Source organism: Anopheles moucheti, chromosome 2 (assembly GCF_943734755.1).
Source record: "Anopheles moucheti chromosome 2, idAnoMoucSN_F20_07, whole genome shotgun sequence".
Classification (NCBI taxonomy): domain Eukaryota; kingdom Metazoa; phylum Arthropoda; class Insecta; order Diptera; family Culicidae; genus Anopheles; species Anopheles moucheti.
Genome location: NC_069140.1, coordinates 17932428 through 17950700, shown reverse-complemented (window position 1 = coordinate 17950700; position 18273 = coordinate 17932428). Strand labels below are relative to the sequence as shown.

General features: G+C 45.4%; 1 protein-coding gene across 1 annotated transcript in view; it reads left to right on the top strand.

Moving 5' to 3' along the window:
- Nucleotides 1–982: 982 nt before the first annotated feature.
- Nucleotides 983–18273, top strand: part of LOC128297490 (uncharacterized) — a 54262-nt gene continuing 36971 nt past the window's right edge. Inside the window, exons 1-3 of the mRNA XM_053033139.1 lie at nt 983–1270; nt 2625–2925; nt 3792–5263. Coding sequence (XP_052889099.1) covers nt 983–1270; nt 2625–2925; nt 3792–5263 — 2061 coding nt within the window. The remainder of the gene's footprint in view (nt 1271–2624; nt 2926–3791; nt 5264–18273) is intronic.

The window sequence follows — 18273 nt, the reverse complement described above, 5'->3', positions numbered from 1 at the left end:
CGAAAAGTGCCTCTAAAATATGATATAATTCTCCTGCACCATCGAGCGAGGATAGATTGAAAAGAAAAGCCCCGACCTCGGCAGCATGTTTCGCATTCCGATGGGTGAGTGATGATGGTACGGGATGATAATACGCGATCGCGAGCATATCAATATTCATGGGTTGGCACACCGAATGGCACGTACTGTATTGACTCGAGGACTGCACTACCGTACACGCACGTAACATCTGTCGGATTACGCACCAAACTCGGAGAACTTTGGGGTTGCGGTTAGAGTGGCTCTAGCGCTTAGCGACCGCCCTGGCTAGACCTGTCGGTCTGTGCCTCGACGCGCTGAACTGGAATGACTGTTGAGATGGGGCAGGTTCGAGAATTCAATTATGATTTATTTTTGCATCTTGATTATGTTGAACGAAATAAGGGGCAACCGTTGCTGGTTTGTCTTGTGCGTAGCAAACACATGTTTGCATATTGTTCGCATCGGTTCAGTATCTTTCTTTCCCAACCATCGTTTTCTTTTTTGGCCTCGTACCTTTTTTTTCGTTGATTTTGCTTTGTTATTATTCTTTCTTTTCTTTGTTCTTTTTCTTTTCTCTCCGCCAATAGCTTTTCCATCACCATAACAGCACGTGCCCAAACTCGGGGATAAGCGTACTCGCGCGCCATGCCCAGCGCTGCCTTCGGCGGAACAGACACGGCACGGTTGGATGACCGGAAAATGGTGTGAAAAAAGTCGAAACTAATCGAATGCCCTCTTTATCACCCAGCGCAACCTGTGGTGGATCTGGTACTGGCGCGTACATACCACACTGAAACGCGAAAGCGCGCTTCGCATTGTTTGTTGGTAACAGTACCGGCGTACTGTTGTTTTGTTTCGTTGCCCTGGGTGAAAACATCGCAGCTTATCGCACCACTATCCCGCAAACGCAACGCCAACAAAACCGGGCATGGATGGACGCAAGGCGCGCACGAAATGAAAAATGTCTTCGCTGAGGAAATCCGCATCGTTCCGTTCGAGAATTCCCGTACGCCGGACGCGCCTACCGCACAGACGCTGTACCAGCCCGGACCAGTCCGTGGTCACGATCGGGCACAGCCACGGTTCGGAATCGTCCATCGCCACCGGGCCTAACGACGCCGAGGCGGGACTGTTTGGGAAAGTGGTTGGCCAGCAGCCAAAAGCTTGGTACGATCGGAGCCACTGCTACTCGTCCTCGAGCTATTCGAGCAGCGACGAAAGCTACGACTCGGAGGCGGCTCCATTTCAGGTGAGTTTTTGTGTGGGTGAAATCCTACCCTTTGGGGCAAGCTCGTACACCCAAGTTCCCCCCCCCCACGAATGACAACCACAAACAAACGCCATGTCGCACTGGCCTACATTTAGGCGCTTGGTGGCTAGGAGAGTGTTTGCGAAACATTTTATTTCTTGTTATGTGGTTTTCTCGACCGGTTTTGTTTGCTTGGCCACTTATCAGGTGAAAAGGAGTAGCAATTGAATGGGCAATCCGAATTCGATGGGCTGCGGCGTAACAAACGAACCCAGACATAATGGCGAATAGGCTTTCCAGGCCCAGCGATGACAGGGATAGGTTGTATTCTTTGAAGTAGAATAAATTGATCCATTGTAAGAATTGGACATTGGACACTATTAAGATGGAGCCATAGACTATAGGAGTAGTCTTATTTATAGTTGATTGTTATTGGTACAGACCACCATTCCAACTACAAGGTTTTTTGCTTTAAAAGTTTTAAAAAAGTCCTTCAGGATATTAGCAGAACGAAAACAAAACATTTCTTCAGTATGAATCACACTCGCAGGATATCTTCAGATAACAATCTTCTCTTTGCCTTCACACGAAAAAGCTTGAAGCAAGCCACGAGATGAAGTCTTTAAAAGGCAATTATTTTTTCCTATCTATATATATTCGCGTAGTAGGCTTGAAGGCTCCTAGATTGCTTTGTATTATGCATACACAACCAGCCTGGATATTGTGATTAAATTATTAAAAGGTTCATTTGCGGCAAACAAATACCGAACAGTGGTAGGAAAATAAAACACAATGCTGCTGCAGTGCTGGCCGGTGGATGCGATTGATCATGAAACGTTAAAAACCTATCAGCCAACGTGTGATTGCTGTTGATTTATTTATTACCCAGCGCAGAAAAACCCCTTTGTTGCAATCGTTGTACAGTACTCGGTGAAGGTTGGGAGCTTTGCTGAAATGTAGCTTTTTTCTGTTGTTGTACGTAAAGGAAGTAGTTAAACGTGTTAAACAGGATGCACAAATAATACAATAGGACCCAGTAGAGTAAAACTATGCAAAACCAACGCAAATAGACACCATTCTCAGAGCAAAGGATACCAGGACCGAAGGCCATTTGAAGTATGAATTTAGTCAACCACAATCGATTTTGATTTATTTATTAAATTTGAGTAAGTGGTACACAAACGAATGGTAGTAAGCAAACAAACAAACGGCAAACAGAGCTAATGGGTACGAACCGACACCTAATGGCATTGGCGTGCCATGAAGGAATGTCCACTGGAAAAAGGTGATGGTAAAATACACAGCACATTTTCATAAATACTAAAAGCAGATTTATGTGCCATTTCGATTGCAGCATCTCCTGAATCAATCATCGGTTGCAGCCAGTGCCGGCGGTCCGTACACACAGCGGCAGCAACAGGAGCAGCAGCACCGGATACCGTTGAACCACCGACAGCACGACGACGCTCCGTACCAACACTGTGACCATCCGGAGTTCCTACCACACCAGCCACAACCGTCGCTCCAGCAGTCCTTCGGTGCGTCCAGTTGTTTAAGCACCTCGACCGATGCGATGAGTCTCGACGGGTTGCTGGATTGCGTCAGCACGGGTACCTTCTCCTGTCCGCCATCGCCAAAATCGAAATCATATTTGGGTAAGCGATTATTTACGACACACGAGACCCGTTTTGGGGCGTAAAATGCGGCAGGTTTGCACGCGCGAACGTGTTTGAGGGTGCGGTTTGTTGTGAGATGTGCCGGTGGTGGTGGTGGCTGGTTTTTTGGGTATTTCATTTGAAATTTAACTTTCGGCAATGTCAGATCCCGAAACGCAGCAAGCTGTGCCACGGTTCGCTGCACGTTAAAACATTGACACTTATTAATTCGATATGAGTTCGATTTTCTGTCATTATGTGCATGAATTAAGCGAAACGTATGGGGTTTTCTTGCAGTGCAAATGATACGTTACCAAAATGTGTGCCAACAAACCGATTTCAATTATTTTTGCTGTCAATTTCAATATTACATTCGTTGAAAGTAATTACAGTGTACATCGCGTAGTAAACCAGCAATAAAGAACTTGATGTGTTTTGAAGTATGCAATCCGCATTACAAAACGCCTGAAGTTATGCTATTTGTGGAGCAAAACGCATGCTTTAGATATCTTAACGTACTTTTTATACGCTTCAAACAAATAAACTTCAGATTTGGAGAGCAAAATATTGAAAGAAGGAAGTGCAAAATCTTGCGATGTGAGCTTCGAATGGAGCAACTCCATGGCAAAGAATTCGTGATCGCTCCAGGAATGTTTAACCGAATTTGCTTTATTGCATTGCACTGTCTTTATTACTATCCCTACCCCAAGTTTTCGGTGCTTTTGCGCCACCATTCGCCACTATCGATGACATGAAACGGGTGAAAAAAAACAAAAAATAGAGAGCACCGTGCCCGGATAGAAATACCAGCGGCACTAAAATACTTCACGAGTTCATTCCCATGCTTTCTTCGTCTCTCTTCGCAGATAATGGCGATGGTGGTCAGCAGTCGGGCTTTTACGAGTCGCTGGAAGAGTTGAATTACGCACTCAAAACGCTCATCATATCGGATTCGTTTCAAGCGCAGCGAAACATACGGAATGCAACCTCTACGGATACGGCCGATGGGTCGATCTCACTGTCCGGAACCGTGGAATGTACGGTCCCGTTCGGTGCACCGTACGAAACAGGACCACCACAGCCGGGACACCACCGGCAGGAGGATGTGGTGGTTGGCGAAAATCTGAGCAGTACACAGGAATTCGCCGCATCCAACCAACAGAATTATCATCATCGTCCACTTCATGAGCTTCAGCAGGAGGAACGGGAGGCCACAGTGGAGGAAGACGATGATCTAATTAAGCAGCGGAAACTGAGCGATTGGTATTACATTAAGACGGCCCCTACCAAGAAACCTTCCAGTCCATTCGAGCGTCGTCGGGCCAACGGAAACCGGCTGGCGAACGATGCTGCAAGGCGCACGGGACGGTTCCCTCCAACACTAACGCCTCGGGCTTCAAATCCGGACATTGCTGGAGATGAGCGTTTGCAGATGAGAGCAACCGCGGACGGTAAGCATCCCCCGCTAGCAGTGCTCTTCACGGCCAAACTGGGGGAGTTGGGTGACCGTAAATATCCGTCACCAATACCACGGCCTCGGCGATTCCCACCCGCGATGGTACCGTCCGATTCGCAACCCAGCTGGGAGCAGGAGTCCCGCTGGCACCATCAGCATCCGGGTGCGGTCACCAAATCTGCTTCCTCTTCCAGCGTGAATCTTGGGCTTCGGGGCCATTTGAATTCGTTGGGCGCTGGTACGGGTCGCGGACCGAACGCACGACTCCACTCCAACACGGACCTGCAGCAGGCCGGTACACGGAAGGCAATTGCACCTGCACTGCTGCAGGATGACTCGCTCGGCAGTCTCGACGATAGTTCCTCGCTGGCCGTTCTCGGTGGCTCGCCAGCGTTCGAAGCGCCGGACGATCGGGACCGCTTTTCACCCTACTTTCGACGGCGCAATCCGCACCAAGTCGTACCGCAATGGTTTCCACCTCCGCCACCACCACCGTACCACTACCCGCATCAGCACGGCCATCATCAGCAGGAGCAGCGGAATATTTATGAGAACTTTCCCGCATCGAGCAGTAATCAGCACGCGCCAATGGAAGGGCACGTGAACGCTGATGGAACAAAACCCGAAACCTTGTCGCCCACACCAACGGCGCGAGCACGAACCAGCGCCAGCACTAACATCCACGCTTCCGCCGCACTGTCCAACCGTCCGGCACCGACACTGTACGGCATCGAGGAGAACGAAGTGTTTCAGTACAAAGTACCGATCGCGCCAGGCGGCAGTGACAAGCGACCACTGCCGAGACCACCGATCGACTCGGACGACGAGACCGGTCAAGGCCAATGCAGGCTGGCGGCGGAGAAGAAGAGCTCCTTAACGCGGGTAAGTACGCACCTAAGTACCAATTGGTAAAAAAATTTGCGCCAGAATAAATGTCAGCATCCGTGCTGGTGACAGGCCACGCTATTGAAACGGAGGCAAATGCCAACGCCAACGCCGGTTGGCTGTATTCTTCTGCGGCAGCTTCGCGTGCAAACTACTTGGAATTCAATATTCATTATACAGTGCGCAAGTTCACTGTTGATCGACCGTGGTTAGGTTGGGAGACAGAGAGACCGGGTTTCTTAGGAAAACCCTCACAATGCGGCATCGGTTTGTGGGGGCGGGTGGTGCCATCGAGAAACCATGCCATGCTGGACAGTTTTGAATAATTATACACTTCGATCATGATTGCATTTTTTGTCGTGCTGAGCGAACTCGTGCTGCTGCATAAAAACGAAGCGAATGTGCAAGAAGAGCAACTGTGGATTCCTTTAATTGTTCTGCTTCAAATCATTAGACGACTGTTGATGCGTAAAACTCATCAAACGGCAAACACAATAAGCTTACCTTTGGGTATTGAGGCAATGGGACATCGAAATAACAACTTTTTCCTGCTTTGTCCTGGGATTATAACGCCTGAAAGTATGCAATTACTATATTAGTCCATGGAGTCTATAGAAAACAAGTATGATGGGAGTTTCTAAAGATTAAATTGCATATCTGCCTGGTGCTTTAGTACCGGGAACGCCACCCAACTCCCTCATCATACTTCAATGAACTTTTGCAGTCAAAATATCCAATTAATCCAGAGGATCGACTTGATTGCAATTCGCCAGGAACTTATGTTTACCAAACTACACACACGCACACATATCAAGCTCTGATAAATCAACAAGTATCATTCGAACAAGAAAGTTACATGAAAGTCCCAAATATCTCGTGAGTCTGCCGTTGCCTATGGAGTAAAGACCCCTATTCAATAACACATTGCAGTTGATGCGTTCGCCGTTGGGTGAAGGAGAACTTTAGCATTTCAATCCCATCACGGTCACGGCTCCTGTCCACATGCGACCTATTTCTTGGGATCACGAAGCCGAAATGAAAGCAGAAGATGAAATTGGCAAATTTGGTATCATCGTCCCCGTACGCTGGGAAACTACGCTGGCACTGTAAAACGGTCCAACGGTCATAGATGGTTTTGCCGAGTGCCTCCGGTAAGGTCAGGTTACTGCTATTGGGTTTTTTGAAAGACCACAAAACGACTGGGTCAAAGGATGGTAGGTACCGACCGAAGAAATCGACTTTTCGGAGTAAAATATGGTTCCATTCGCCACTTCCCCGAACGACACGGCAAGGATAGTTGTGTTCGTGCTTTCACAGTTTTGTGGGATGACGTGCATGGGGGAACGTGATGTTGTTTTTTTTTTCCTGACCCTTCGGTCGTTCTTCTTGCGCTGAAGCTACAAACAAATTGAAATGAAGCTGGTCCCACAAATGAGGGTTCGAAGTAAATGGCGGAGGTAGTACCAGTATCAATCCCGGAGGGCCCTCTACGCTTTGTGGGGAATGAAAGGAACAGCCGAAGGACGGGAAGGAACTGCAAACGAGGAGCAAATGGGAAGCAAAGGCACGATTCGATAGAGTAGAAGATATGCGACTCGAATGTGGCGAACGTTCGACTCTCGTCTTTTTTAGGCGGCCCGTTGACCGGACCAGATCGAAAGCAACAGCTGGTGCTTTTTGAACGAGAAGCTGAGTTCCGGATAGACCTTTGCCTTTTGCTTCGTCGTCGTACCGTTCTCATTGATGACCAAAGAAGAGCACCCGTGTGCACGTGTGTCTATTTCGACGTGTTTGGAAGGATTGGTTGTCGAAAGCCACAAAACCGCACCAAACGAGCACCGTGGCACGAAAACCAACTAGCACGTTGTAGAGCAGGTACACCCGCTTGCTCCGGGTATGATATCTTTCGAACCCAGCCCCGGCAAAACGACACGCTTGAATCGGCAAAGCGATATGCCGTTTCGAATTAAAAGAAAGAGTCCCCGAGGAACGTTTGCGAGGCCGTTTTACGGTTCGGGTGTGAAGCTGTGCTTGGAGGATTGCCCGAAGAAAGTGGTCTTTTGCCTTCTGTGCTTTTTTTTTGTCATGGTCATGATGTTCGTGTTATTCGCGGTGTTTTGAGAGGTTTCCGAGAAATATGCCGTGAATTGTGATACTGCACGCCCTCGCCACTGGTCGTTTGTTGAAATCTGTTGCCGTGACATTTGCTAAATATTAGATAAGAATATGTCACCGTTGCACAGTGAGAAGGTTGAAATATGTACGAGAATAAGAGAGTAGGCGTTGGAAAATGAAGGTGATTCGATGGAGTGATAAACAGTTTGGAATTTACGCTTAAATTGTATGAAAATATCTTTTTGCTTCAGATTTTCTATCATAGCATTTGTTATATGTATATAATGAACAAAAAACAAGATTTTGATTTTTCAATCTCGCAACCAAAAAATACAAAACTATGCGAATTAAGTACCTTCCGATGGAGACGCCTGGTATCTCTTGATAACATGACTTTAAAATGGAAAAAGTATTCGAATCGCATAATTGTAATAGAAATTGTATTAAAACAGCATTTTCTTTCTAAATCTGATGTCTTGAGTCAAGTGTTCCACCGAAAGATGAAAACTTTCAACTGTTCCAGACGTTAATTTCCATTTGTGATGGATTTTCTCCTAGAAAACGGTTGGGTCGATGGAGACGCCTGGTATCTCTTGATAACATGACTTTAAAATGGGAAAAGTATTCGAATCGCATGGGAATAATTGTAATAGAAATTGTATTAAAGCAGCATTCTCTTTTTAAATCCGATGTACCGAGCCAAGTGTTCCACCGAAAGGTGAAAACTTTCAACAGTTCCAGACGTTGATTTCCATTTGTGATGGATTCTCTCCTAGAAAACGGTTGGGAAGATGCGATTCCAGTGTATTTTCCTGTCTTGAAGCGCATTTTACCGTGGTAACAACTTACTATTTTTCAACAATGTGTACCGAATCTATCTGGAAACCGAACGGTTAATTATTAAATTCATAGTACGATGGTAGACTGATGTTAGTCCGATGGTAGTCCGATCATAGTCCGATCAAAGTCCAACTATAGTACGATGTTAGTCCGATCATACTGCGATGATAGTCCGATGGTAGTCCGATCATAGTACGATCATAATTCTGTGATAGTCTTAAGATAGACCAATCATAGCCAATCAGGCCGCCATCGGGCAGCAGACGCAATGATAGTTTCACACAAAATAAGATTAAAACAGTAAGTTAAGTCAAGTTTCAAAACGTACCTTTAAGCGTTTAAAGCAAGCAAATACAATTTTTGAAATGACTGAAACTGATGAAAGGTTTGAAAAAACATGGTCGAATTCGTCCACCACGTGCACTTTCAAATAAAGCACCTCTTTCTTTTATTACCATTGGCAGGGAAGATCCGCACGAAAATGTATGTTCGCGCTCAGTTCGCATCATTACTGTCATGCGTCACAGGGGCAAGCTGTTTTAAAATTTAATTCTAATTGCATCAAAAACCGAGCCGGTCATAGCTGAGTTGGCCGTGTGGCAGTCACTTGAGGAACGAAACACTTCAGGGTGCGTCGGGCATAATCGTTAAGAAAACAGATACGATCGTAAAAGAATTTACGAGCACAAATTGCAAGATTGTGCTGGGGTTCCCGCCCGTTTTACAATGCGCTCACACTCGCTTCACACGCTTTAGCGTCCCGTGCAAGTCAGTGCTTTACGATGATGGTTAATGATTTGGTTGGTTGTGTTGCCGTTTTATGTGGGTCATGTTTTACACCGTCGGTTGATTATTATGGAGATACATTTTTGGAGAGATAATTAGAAGGATGTTGGGTGGTATTTTTGCCACCGAGAGTAAAACAAAAGCGTTCCTGAAGCGCAGTGGGAGTAATATTAAATGTCTCTGGAGTTTTAAAAAATGTGTCTGCTAAGAGGAAACCTTGTGAGATAAATTCGGTCGGAACCATTAGCACAAAATATACGTGGAAAAATAACCAATACCACGGTGTATTGCATTTTTCCTGTGTAAACAAGAAAGAATCGAAAAGAAAAGTTCGGTAGACGATTATGTTGGGAGCTGTTTACACAACGGACTTATTGTCTTCTGCTTTACTTTCTTTCCGTTTTTGGAAAAGTTTCCATTTTGCTATTAAAACACAGCACGTTAAGAACCTGAGCCATCCATCCGTCCATGGTGAGAACGCGCTGCGGCCACTATCAAAATACTACTTCTGATGAGCGAAAGTTCCTCTTGCACGGTTCCACTTTCTGTGATGTTCTTGATGCATAACATCAACATTGCTGCCCACTGCCGACATCTCGTCCGGTTTCTGTACAGCTCGCGACAGAGATTGAAACTAATTTAACTCTACTCGCTGCTGATTATGCACCCATCGTCTTGCAAATGTAACACGGCACCCGGTGCAGCGCACCGAACGCGACCGAGTGGAAAACTTTTGCACCGAAAGTCATTAAACTTAAGTCGAAGGTGTTGCTCCTTTCCTTGGCTTATTTGTACCGCCCGTGTCGGGGTTCGGGCGGGATGGTGGCTTTTCATCGGCTTCCCATCGCGCTGCAGCTGCCCGAACCGTTAAGGTGTTTGCATTTACGTTGATTTATTTGCACTTGACACCGTTTGAAGTTATTGCAGGCGGGGGTTTTGTGGGCCAACATGAAGGGAAAAGTGGAGAATTTACCAAGGATGAATCGTCCGTGCAATCCGGTTTAACCGCTTGCTCTGCTATTTTTTCTCTCTATTCACTGGGCGAGATCTCGTTGCTCCGAGATTATCTAGGACAGGTTGGGCACGTCCGTGTTTGGATCGGTTTTAATTATAAGCATTTTTATTAAAATTTTCATTTCCACCCTCTACAAGGGTTCAGGAGGGGGCGGGAAATTCATTCTCCTTTCACGTCAGAAGGAACAGTATGTTCTGTATTGTTCGTGTTGTGAGTAGACAATAATGGAAAATAAAGGTAAAGTGGCACCTGAAGCTCACGGGAAACAGACATCGGTTCAGGCATGGTTCGTATTACTGAGCGGCAATCATCTATACTTGTAATTTCTATGCGATGCTTAACATCACTTGTCATACTGGTTACAGAAATACCGAGTTAAAGGATACTTTTCCTAGCTCAAGTTTCACCCCTACTGTAACTAAATCGAATATTTCCCATTTTGTGTTGCGTAAGGGGCAGCAGCAGTTTCAAAGCAGCTCGAAATTAACATACTTAAGCTACGTGAGGTACCTCATGCTGGACGAGACATTTGCCCACAATCCTTCGTACGAGAAACATTTGCACCATGAGCATGTGAAAGCAATTTAATTAAACAACATCGGTGCCATTACGTTTGTGTGCAATCGAAAGCAAACAGCAACAAACAGTTGATTAAGAAGCGAAACCAGGGTCTCGAACTGCCGCATCTCCGTGCATGTTGGCGCTCCGTTGCGTAGTTTACGCAAGGTGTTGGTTCCTCCATCACAAAAAAAAGGCGTCAGCATGCACCAACACCGACGCAAGATTTCCAATCACGAAGCACAGCAGATCGGAAATTGGAGCTTTTTTGCCCTTCCCGCACTCAACCCGGGCCCTAGACTGTTCCCGGAATGAAGCAAAAGTAAATGGGGCAATGGGCGGATTAACAAAGTTTTAAATCGATTATTCCACCAGCTTGACACCTTTGGTCCGTGCGAACGATTGGTCCGGTTGGTGATCTTTGTCTTTCAAAAGCTACCCCCCCCCCTACCGGGGAGAGGGCAGAGTTCAGCATCCTTCTTGTGCTTTTGTTGTGAGGTTGCCATGTCCTCCGGTAATTCCGCTCCCATCCTACGTTGGAACGTTGGAACGCTTGTTTCGCGAAGTGCAAAAGCATCGACATTTCGTCGGGAAGTGTAATTGAATTTATGATTTTCCCTGCAACGCTTCACTGTGGCAACGTTTCGTGGTAGCAGCACAGCAGCACAGCACAGCCGTGGTGTTAGCGGGAACTGGCAAATGAATTTTTATGCTTCAGTTAGGAATTGGGTGTATTTACACATCGGAATGGGGCAAATTTAATATGAGCTGTGCGAATGAAACTATAAAGGTTTTTTATGTTATCAAAATGTTCTTTTTATTTAGGGAAATTTGAAGAACTCTTCATTCGTTTAAATTTACTGAAGTTGGAGATTTTCATATCATCTGCTTTGAAAAGAATATAGTCAACAACAGCTGTAACTGTGCAGATGTATACATGAAGGGAATGAATCACCCTGTGCTTGGTGACAGTTGAGGCGATAACTGGCAACACGGTTGTCAGGAGGAGCTAGCGAGGATAGCGAGTCAATCTGTTTCGGGAACTGTCCGATGTCGGATGCAAATAGAATAAAGGAACTTGCATTTTATTAATACCCGTTCCTACATACATAGAACATGCATGAGATATTTTCAGATATTTTATATTTCGGTGTCCAATAAACAGTTTTAATTAATGCGTCATATCCTAAAACTTTATCAATGTTCCGGAGAATGGTATAATATTATTAAGGGATTCACGCTTACTCAATTCGTAGCACTATGAAGTACTTGCATGTTCTGATTTAAAAAATAACTGATTCATCCGTTGCTTTGTCTTTTGTAAAAGTTACAGAAACTGTTGAACAAAGTAAAACGCTGTCGTGTGTCATTCGTTTTTCTGGATTTTATTCATCATCGAAGCAATAGTAATTATGGCTTGTAATTCTGAGCTACTACGTCTCTTTTACAGTGTTGTCTAAGTTGTCTGGTGTCATTCTAGTGACAACACTAACTGACAAGAGTTTGACCAGCTCAATTCGCTGCGATTTGTATTCCTGAGCTTTTCTAAGCTTACTTGCTTTTTCTGAGCTTAGATGAGTTTTACTAGTCGATGATAGTTGTTTTCCTGAACAGTCTTCAGCTTTCGCTTGAATCCAAGTAGTCTAATACCACGTTGTCTTTAACAGTGGCACAGATTGAATTCTCTGTGACGTTTTAGAGTGATTCTTCATTAGATGAATTTAAAGGTACGATCACTTCAGTATAGATGGATGTTTCAGACGTTCTTGATCACCAATCTAGTATGCTTGGTCCTAGATTGATTTATATTATCCAGGACTTCTGTTGTTATTCGCTAGTCTTGGATGATCTTATAAAGGGAGAGGTATAAGTGATGTTAGGCAAGTTCATCCCAGTTCTGTCGCAGACTATTGGAGATTAATAAAAGGTGTTGAAAACTGTTTGTCCATTTTAACTCTAGCGTGTTGTCAATCGTGGCTCTGAGGTTGTTAAAGAGAGAAATAGCAAGATAAATAGAGTTGAGACGTTGAGCCAGTTAAGTGCTATACATTGAGATTCATTGGAAAGGCATTCATTTAATAATAATACTTTTATTTAATACCTTTTAATACCTTCTAATACTTTAGTATTATGATTAATACCTTTTTAAGTATTTTACACGAAAATGGTAGTTTTTCGAGTGGCCCACCCTATCCTTTTCCATAACATCAAATAAGTTTTCGGTGAATTCGAAGCAGCAAAACCAAAAAGCGTATTGAATTTAATTACATCATCCACAATCGAATCTCTGCTCGAGAGATTACAGTCTTCCGCCGAAAAACAGTACGTCCGCTTCGTCAAAAGCAATTTATGGGAAAAGTTTTGCGCCAAGTTAAAAAACAAAATGTTTACGATTGAAAATAAACTGAACGAATGTCATTTGTCGGCCATTTAATCCGCAAAATGAGAAGCTTTCGTTTTATGTCGCGTATTGGAAAGTCATTGTACGCTTTTGCTACTCCCCTCGCTTGTGTTTATTTAGGCGTTCGCGCACACTGTGCAGCGAAATTAAGCGGACAAACAATCTGCAGGATTACGTGGGCATTGTTGGGCAAAAGTTGAAGGGCAAAAAAAAGGGCGGGCGGGCATGCCGGCGGGGATACAGGCATGATAAATGTAGCATGGGGGATACAAATTTGCTATCATTACTCAGCACAAACTTTGCGCTGACCTTAGGCGCGGTTGAAAGGGGAGGGGTTTATTGTGTCGCATCGTTTCAACTCGGCTTTTCTCAAAGAAGTTTGGGGTAAAGGCAGAGAAAAATAGATTAAACAGTTCAGAAACATGCGTGCGAATGATTGACAATGGTTTAGTAACAAGTATACAAGCGCAGTATTATTAGTTTGCAACGAGCACAGTACATTATAGTGTAGTTTGGCAATCAACAGGTGAACACACCGACCCTAGCTTAAGTGCCAATCAACATCAATCACAGTGTCGAAACACATCTCATCCCCACTCCGTGCGGCGGTCGATGTGATGCAAAAATCGTTCACTTTCCACATCCAAACGGCTCGCACTGATCGGGATGTGGATCGATTTCACAAACCGTACCCGTAATGGAGGAAATTAATGCAATCAACAGTTTCGACACGTTCGCAAATTTCAAACTCTTGCTCAAAACCCCACATCCCGTGCGCATTACCGTTTTCGGTCATTTGGCGTCGCATCACCCACACACACAAATACCGATGGCTCCAAATTTTAATGGCACTGGAGAAGAACTGTTACAAAGGCACCTACTGATAGTGAAAAGCAATCGAGAAAACGTGTAAAACGGAACGGACGAAGTGGTAGCGGACGAGTGCTGCTCTTTTGCTTTAACCTTTGCTGCATTTACGAAAAGTCAATACAACATTTTTAAAAGTTTTTCTTCAACTTTCGATCGTGGTTCGATGTTTGTCGGAAAACGTGTGCAGCAAGAAGCATTACTGGATTTCTTCCACTGCACAAGTGGGCATAAAAGATGTATGCGCCGTTCTTTGTGCAGCTTCATGCTTTCGGTTTTGCAATATTCATTGAGGAGTTTTTATTCCACTTTTGGAAAGTTTTCATGAAAGTTTTCCATGAAACTTCTCCAGTACGGATAATGTGTGATTATTGAACAATCAAAAAACCGAACGCTCTCCAAATTATGGTAAGTAATTGAATAAACTTGCCTATCGCGTTGCTTTTTTGCTGCTTTTGGTAGCATTGCAAATTTGATTATGTAGAATTAAAGTTAAACAAGCATATAAAACTTAAGGCGAAAAGTGAGAGCGTAAAAAAGTGATTTTCACAAACAAAACTTTTCCCCATTTTTTCTCTCTCTCTCTCTTTCCCTTGCCAAGTCCAATAACACGTGCACGAGTTAACGTACCTTTATTGCTGTGTGGAAAAGGAAACTTTCTTCTTTGTTCTTTCCGTTTTTCGGCCATTGCCCACACGTAAAAAAAAGTAAAAGTTACCACCAGTTGAGAGGTGGATCGTGCATTTCGCTTTCGGCCCCGGTTTTTTTTTCTTCCTCCTTCTCGTTCGCTATAACGCTTGTGAATTGCAATAAAAGCGCATTATGTTTAATACGCCACCTCACGTCAAGAGTGAAAGTGTGCACCACCTACCCGCCGTGGCCCAACACAAGAAGGACGAAGACCATTTACGCTCCTCGGGAACCGTGGAACCGTTCCCTCTGCAAGTAAGTGTGCGGTTTGACTGCACTGCACAGACGACTTGGCTGTATTTGAGCCTCTCTTAAGATCGTTTACTTTTATCGCTTTCCGCACCCGCAAGCAAAGCCAAAAGCGATGCAGCGCGTGGGATGTGGAACCTGTTTGATGATTCCCTCCCTTTGATGATGGCGCTCGGGTGGGTAGGACATACTTCAGTGGCGTAACAGTGTGGACCAACCGTAACCGATGGTGGTAAATGATCTGGTCTGGCACTGGTACCGCAAAGCAGTGTACGCAATGGTTGTGCAGAGAGAAGGGAACAACACCGACCCAAGCCTGGCGTCCTCTGCTAGTTCTGACGCACCGAACTCCGCTTTCCTTAATGCACTCTCAAGAATGTTCGTTACGCAACGCGCCTTCCACGAGCGTGATCACGGAGCGACATGAAAGTTGTGCAAACAAAGTCTTGCCGCTTTTTGGTCTGGCACTGATGCCTGTCTCGTGGAGTGTGTCATGCTGATGGGCGATGGGCGCATTCTCCGCCTGCTTCTGTGCTGCAAGTGCATTAAACTCCACCGAACGAACGAGCGTTTTAAAGGAATAGTTCGTGTGAATTCGAACGGAAATCCTAAGCAATGGGGAAAATCTACAGTGTTCCTTTTTGCCCAGCCGCCAAGAAAACGGACGACCTCACCAATACCTCGCAGAACTCTTCCCCGGAGTTCTCACAAAAGGAGGACGTCCGAACGTAAGGGAGTTACCCCCCGACATTCGCCGTACTTGTTTGTCCTTATAGCTCAGCTTCGCCAGGTTTCACGATGGAAGGCAACCGCGAAACACGAACCAGCAGTTCGTCACCGTGTGGTCGTGGACCTGGTTATGGGAGTGGATCTGGTGTAACAACCTTACCCAATACGCAAACAGTTGGCGAGCGCCGGAGCAGCACAGAACCGATATAAGCATAAAAGATGGTGTTAAAACAAAAAAAAAACAGATCTTCAAAATCTTCAAAATCAGCTTTTTTTCTTCTGTGGGAAGCTTTGAAAAAAAGGGAGAAAGTTAACGTTTCTTCCTTTTAGACAAAGTGTTCGCTTTCAGCAAGTCGCCAACCGAACTGGAGCTGTTACTCGCTTCGATTATGCTCTATGCAGCTGTGTGTGTGTTTGTGGGTACAACATAAAAGGACGTGAAAATAGGGTAATTTTCCGTTTTGTCGACTATCTCGCCTTGCCATGTGGCGTGAAGTGCCAGATGGCAGGTGGAACACGGTGGAAGCACGGGTCTGGCAGACACACCGAAAAAAGGACAGCACGTCGAGTGGATCTATCTTTAGAAGCTGGTGCAGGTTCGGGTCTCCATACGGTCACAACAAAGAGCGGCGGAGAGTGTGACACGATGGCTGAGTGGCCGAGTGCACTCGGGCTGTGTAAAGCACAGACGTTCACCGTACGGAACGGAACGCGCCCTGTTGAGGTTCATCGGTTCATTCCTTACCCTGGCGGGTGAATGATTTTACACGCCACGTAACTCCAGCACAGCATCAGGTCGTAGTTGCTTCCTTTTGTTTCTTCTTAGTTGGCCTGTGACCTGTGTGGAAGGTTTGTGGCAAAGGGATGGACGTTCCAGCCCTTCCCTTCCACCCCTCTTCCCCCAAGCAATTGGCACAACATGTTACTCGCCTGGAAGTCAACGCCCTGCACAGTGAACGGTGACCGGATGGTGCATAATTCGATTCGAGATGTGGACCCATGTGCACACGATGGACCATTACGCCTTCGAAGTGGTTTAAGGATTTGAAGTTTTAATTATGCTCCATTATTGTGTGGGACAAGGGTGTATTTGACTTTTACGGGCGAATTAGAGCTAATGGGAATATCTGTTGAAGGTTTCTGTTTTGGGGATTGGACAATGTCATACAGAATTCTTTACAAAGCTTTTCTTTGTTGTTATTTTGTAAAGCTAAACGAATATTGAGTCAAGTAACTGAAACTCTTCCTTACATATTCCCCTTTAAAAGTAAGAGTTCTGATTAGTTTTGATTATCTAAAGATTTTTTTAATGGAAATGATCTTCGACTTCCTCGAGAACTCCAACCACACTAGTTGGGTGTTTGAAATAGGCTCGCCTCATCAGTAACTCATCGTCCGCAACTCCATAAACGAAACCGGTGGAAGACACTCCTGTGCTCGACTGAGAGCAATATAGAACTCCGAAGCCCAATCGTAGCCCAATCGGCCGATTATAAAACATCACTGCCAAAAGTCAAACCCTACTCAGTATCGCGTTGTCTGTGGTTCGGTAAGGGTGCGCCCAAAGTTCGGTTCGTTCACTGGTGAAACCTTTCCTAGGATTTCTGCTTCGGAGATTCGGTTTTTTCTTCCCTTACCATCTGACGCCTCGCTATCCTTGGGCGTAACTCCCGAAAGTGGCGTGAGTGCCGTGCTTTACGAGGATGGATGCTGTGCTGAGCAGCGTGAGCACTCGCACGCGAGAGCGGTGAGCGATATCGAGTGAGCCCGTGAGCCATTCCGCGTGAGCCGTGAGAATGGGGCGTAAATGAAAGTGAGAATGAAACGGTGAACACTTTCTCCCGCTGGGTGGTCCTGCCCAAGCAAAAGCGAATCCCGTCTGCTTTGTTTTGTCCACACCGAAATAAAACACCGTCCGTGGCGTGAGTTAATTTGACAGCAAGCTACTCCACTCCGGGCAGACACTCTCGGGCACAAGCTGTTTGTCCGTGTGCCAGTGCTACCGAAGTGCTTAACACCATTCAGCTTCCGCTCACTGGAAGGAGTGTCTCGGTGTGTTATCAAAAACCGTGCGCTCTCGTTTAGGGCTCGTGCGGGGAAAGTTGTGTTTTTTTTTTGTTTTGGTCGGTGAGATAAAGTGCGTATTTTGCATGTGATCGGATCGAATCGAGAAAGCGGAGCTCACACAGCATCCCGGTTTGGTGGCGATACCAAACCGACCATCCCAATCAGTGTCTGCTGAACTCCGCCGCTTTGAAGTTTGAGTGTTCGGTCGGCATCCCGCCACGGTACCGTTCACGCGCAGCTAGGGGAGAAGGAAAAAAAAGGCTTTCCCTCAATTGTCTCTTAGCCGGTTTGGGTTTCATATGGTACCATATCTCGCTCAGTAGCTCCGATAAACAGTGTTTAATTTTAGTAAGTGATTATGCATGTCCTGTGGGGGAAATTTACATCCGTGACGCAGCTCACCAACTTCGACACTGTGACGAAAGGGGTTATCAATAGCCTTTCTTTGACGTATTCAAGTCAGTAGTGGTTGTGCAACCAAAGTGATTGTTGGTGAATGTATAGACGTTGAAGTGATTAGTCCATTTTATGGAAAACAAGGTGAAAGCAACGTGGAATTTTAAGAAGCAAACAATACTCCAATTACAATTACAAATGAAGATCTCGGCAAAATAAAGAGCAGCTCTAAGCAGAGTTAGTGGAAGGCATTGATTGAAAGTGACGCGTAAAAGATACAAAAAAGGGCCATTA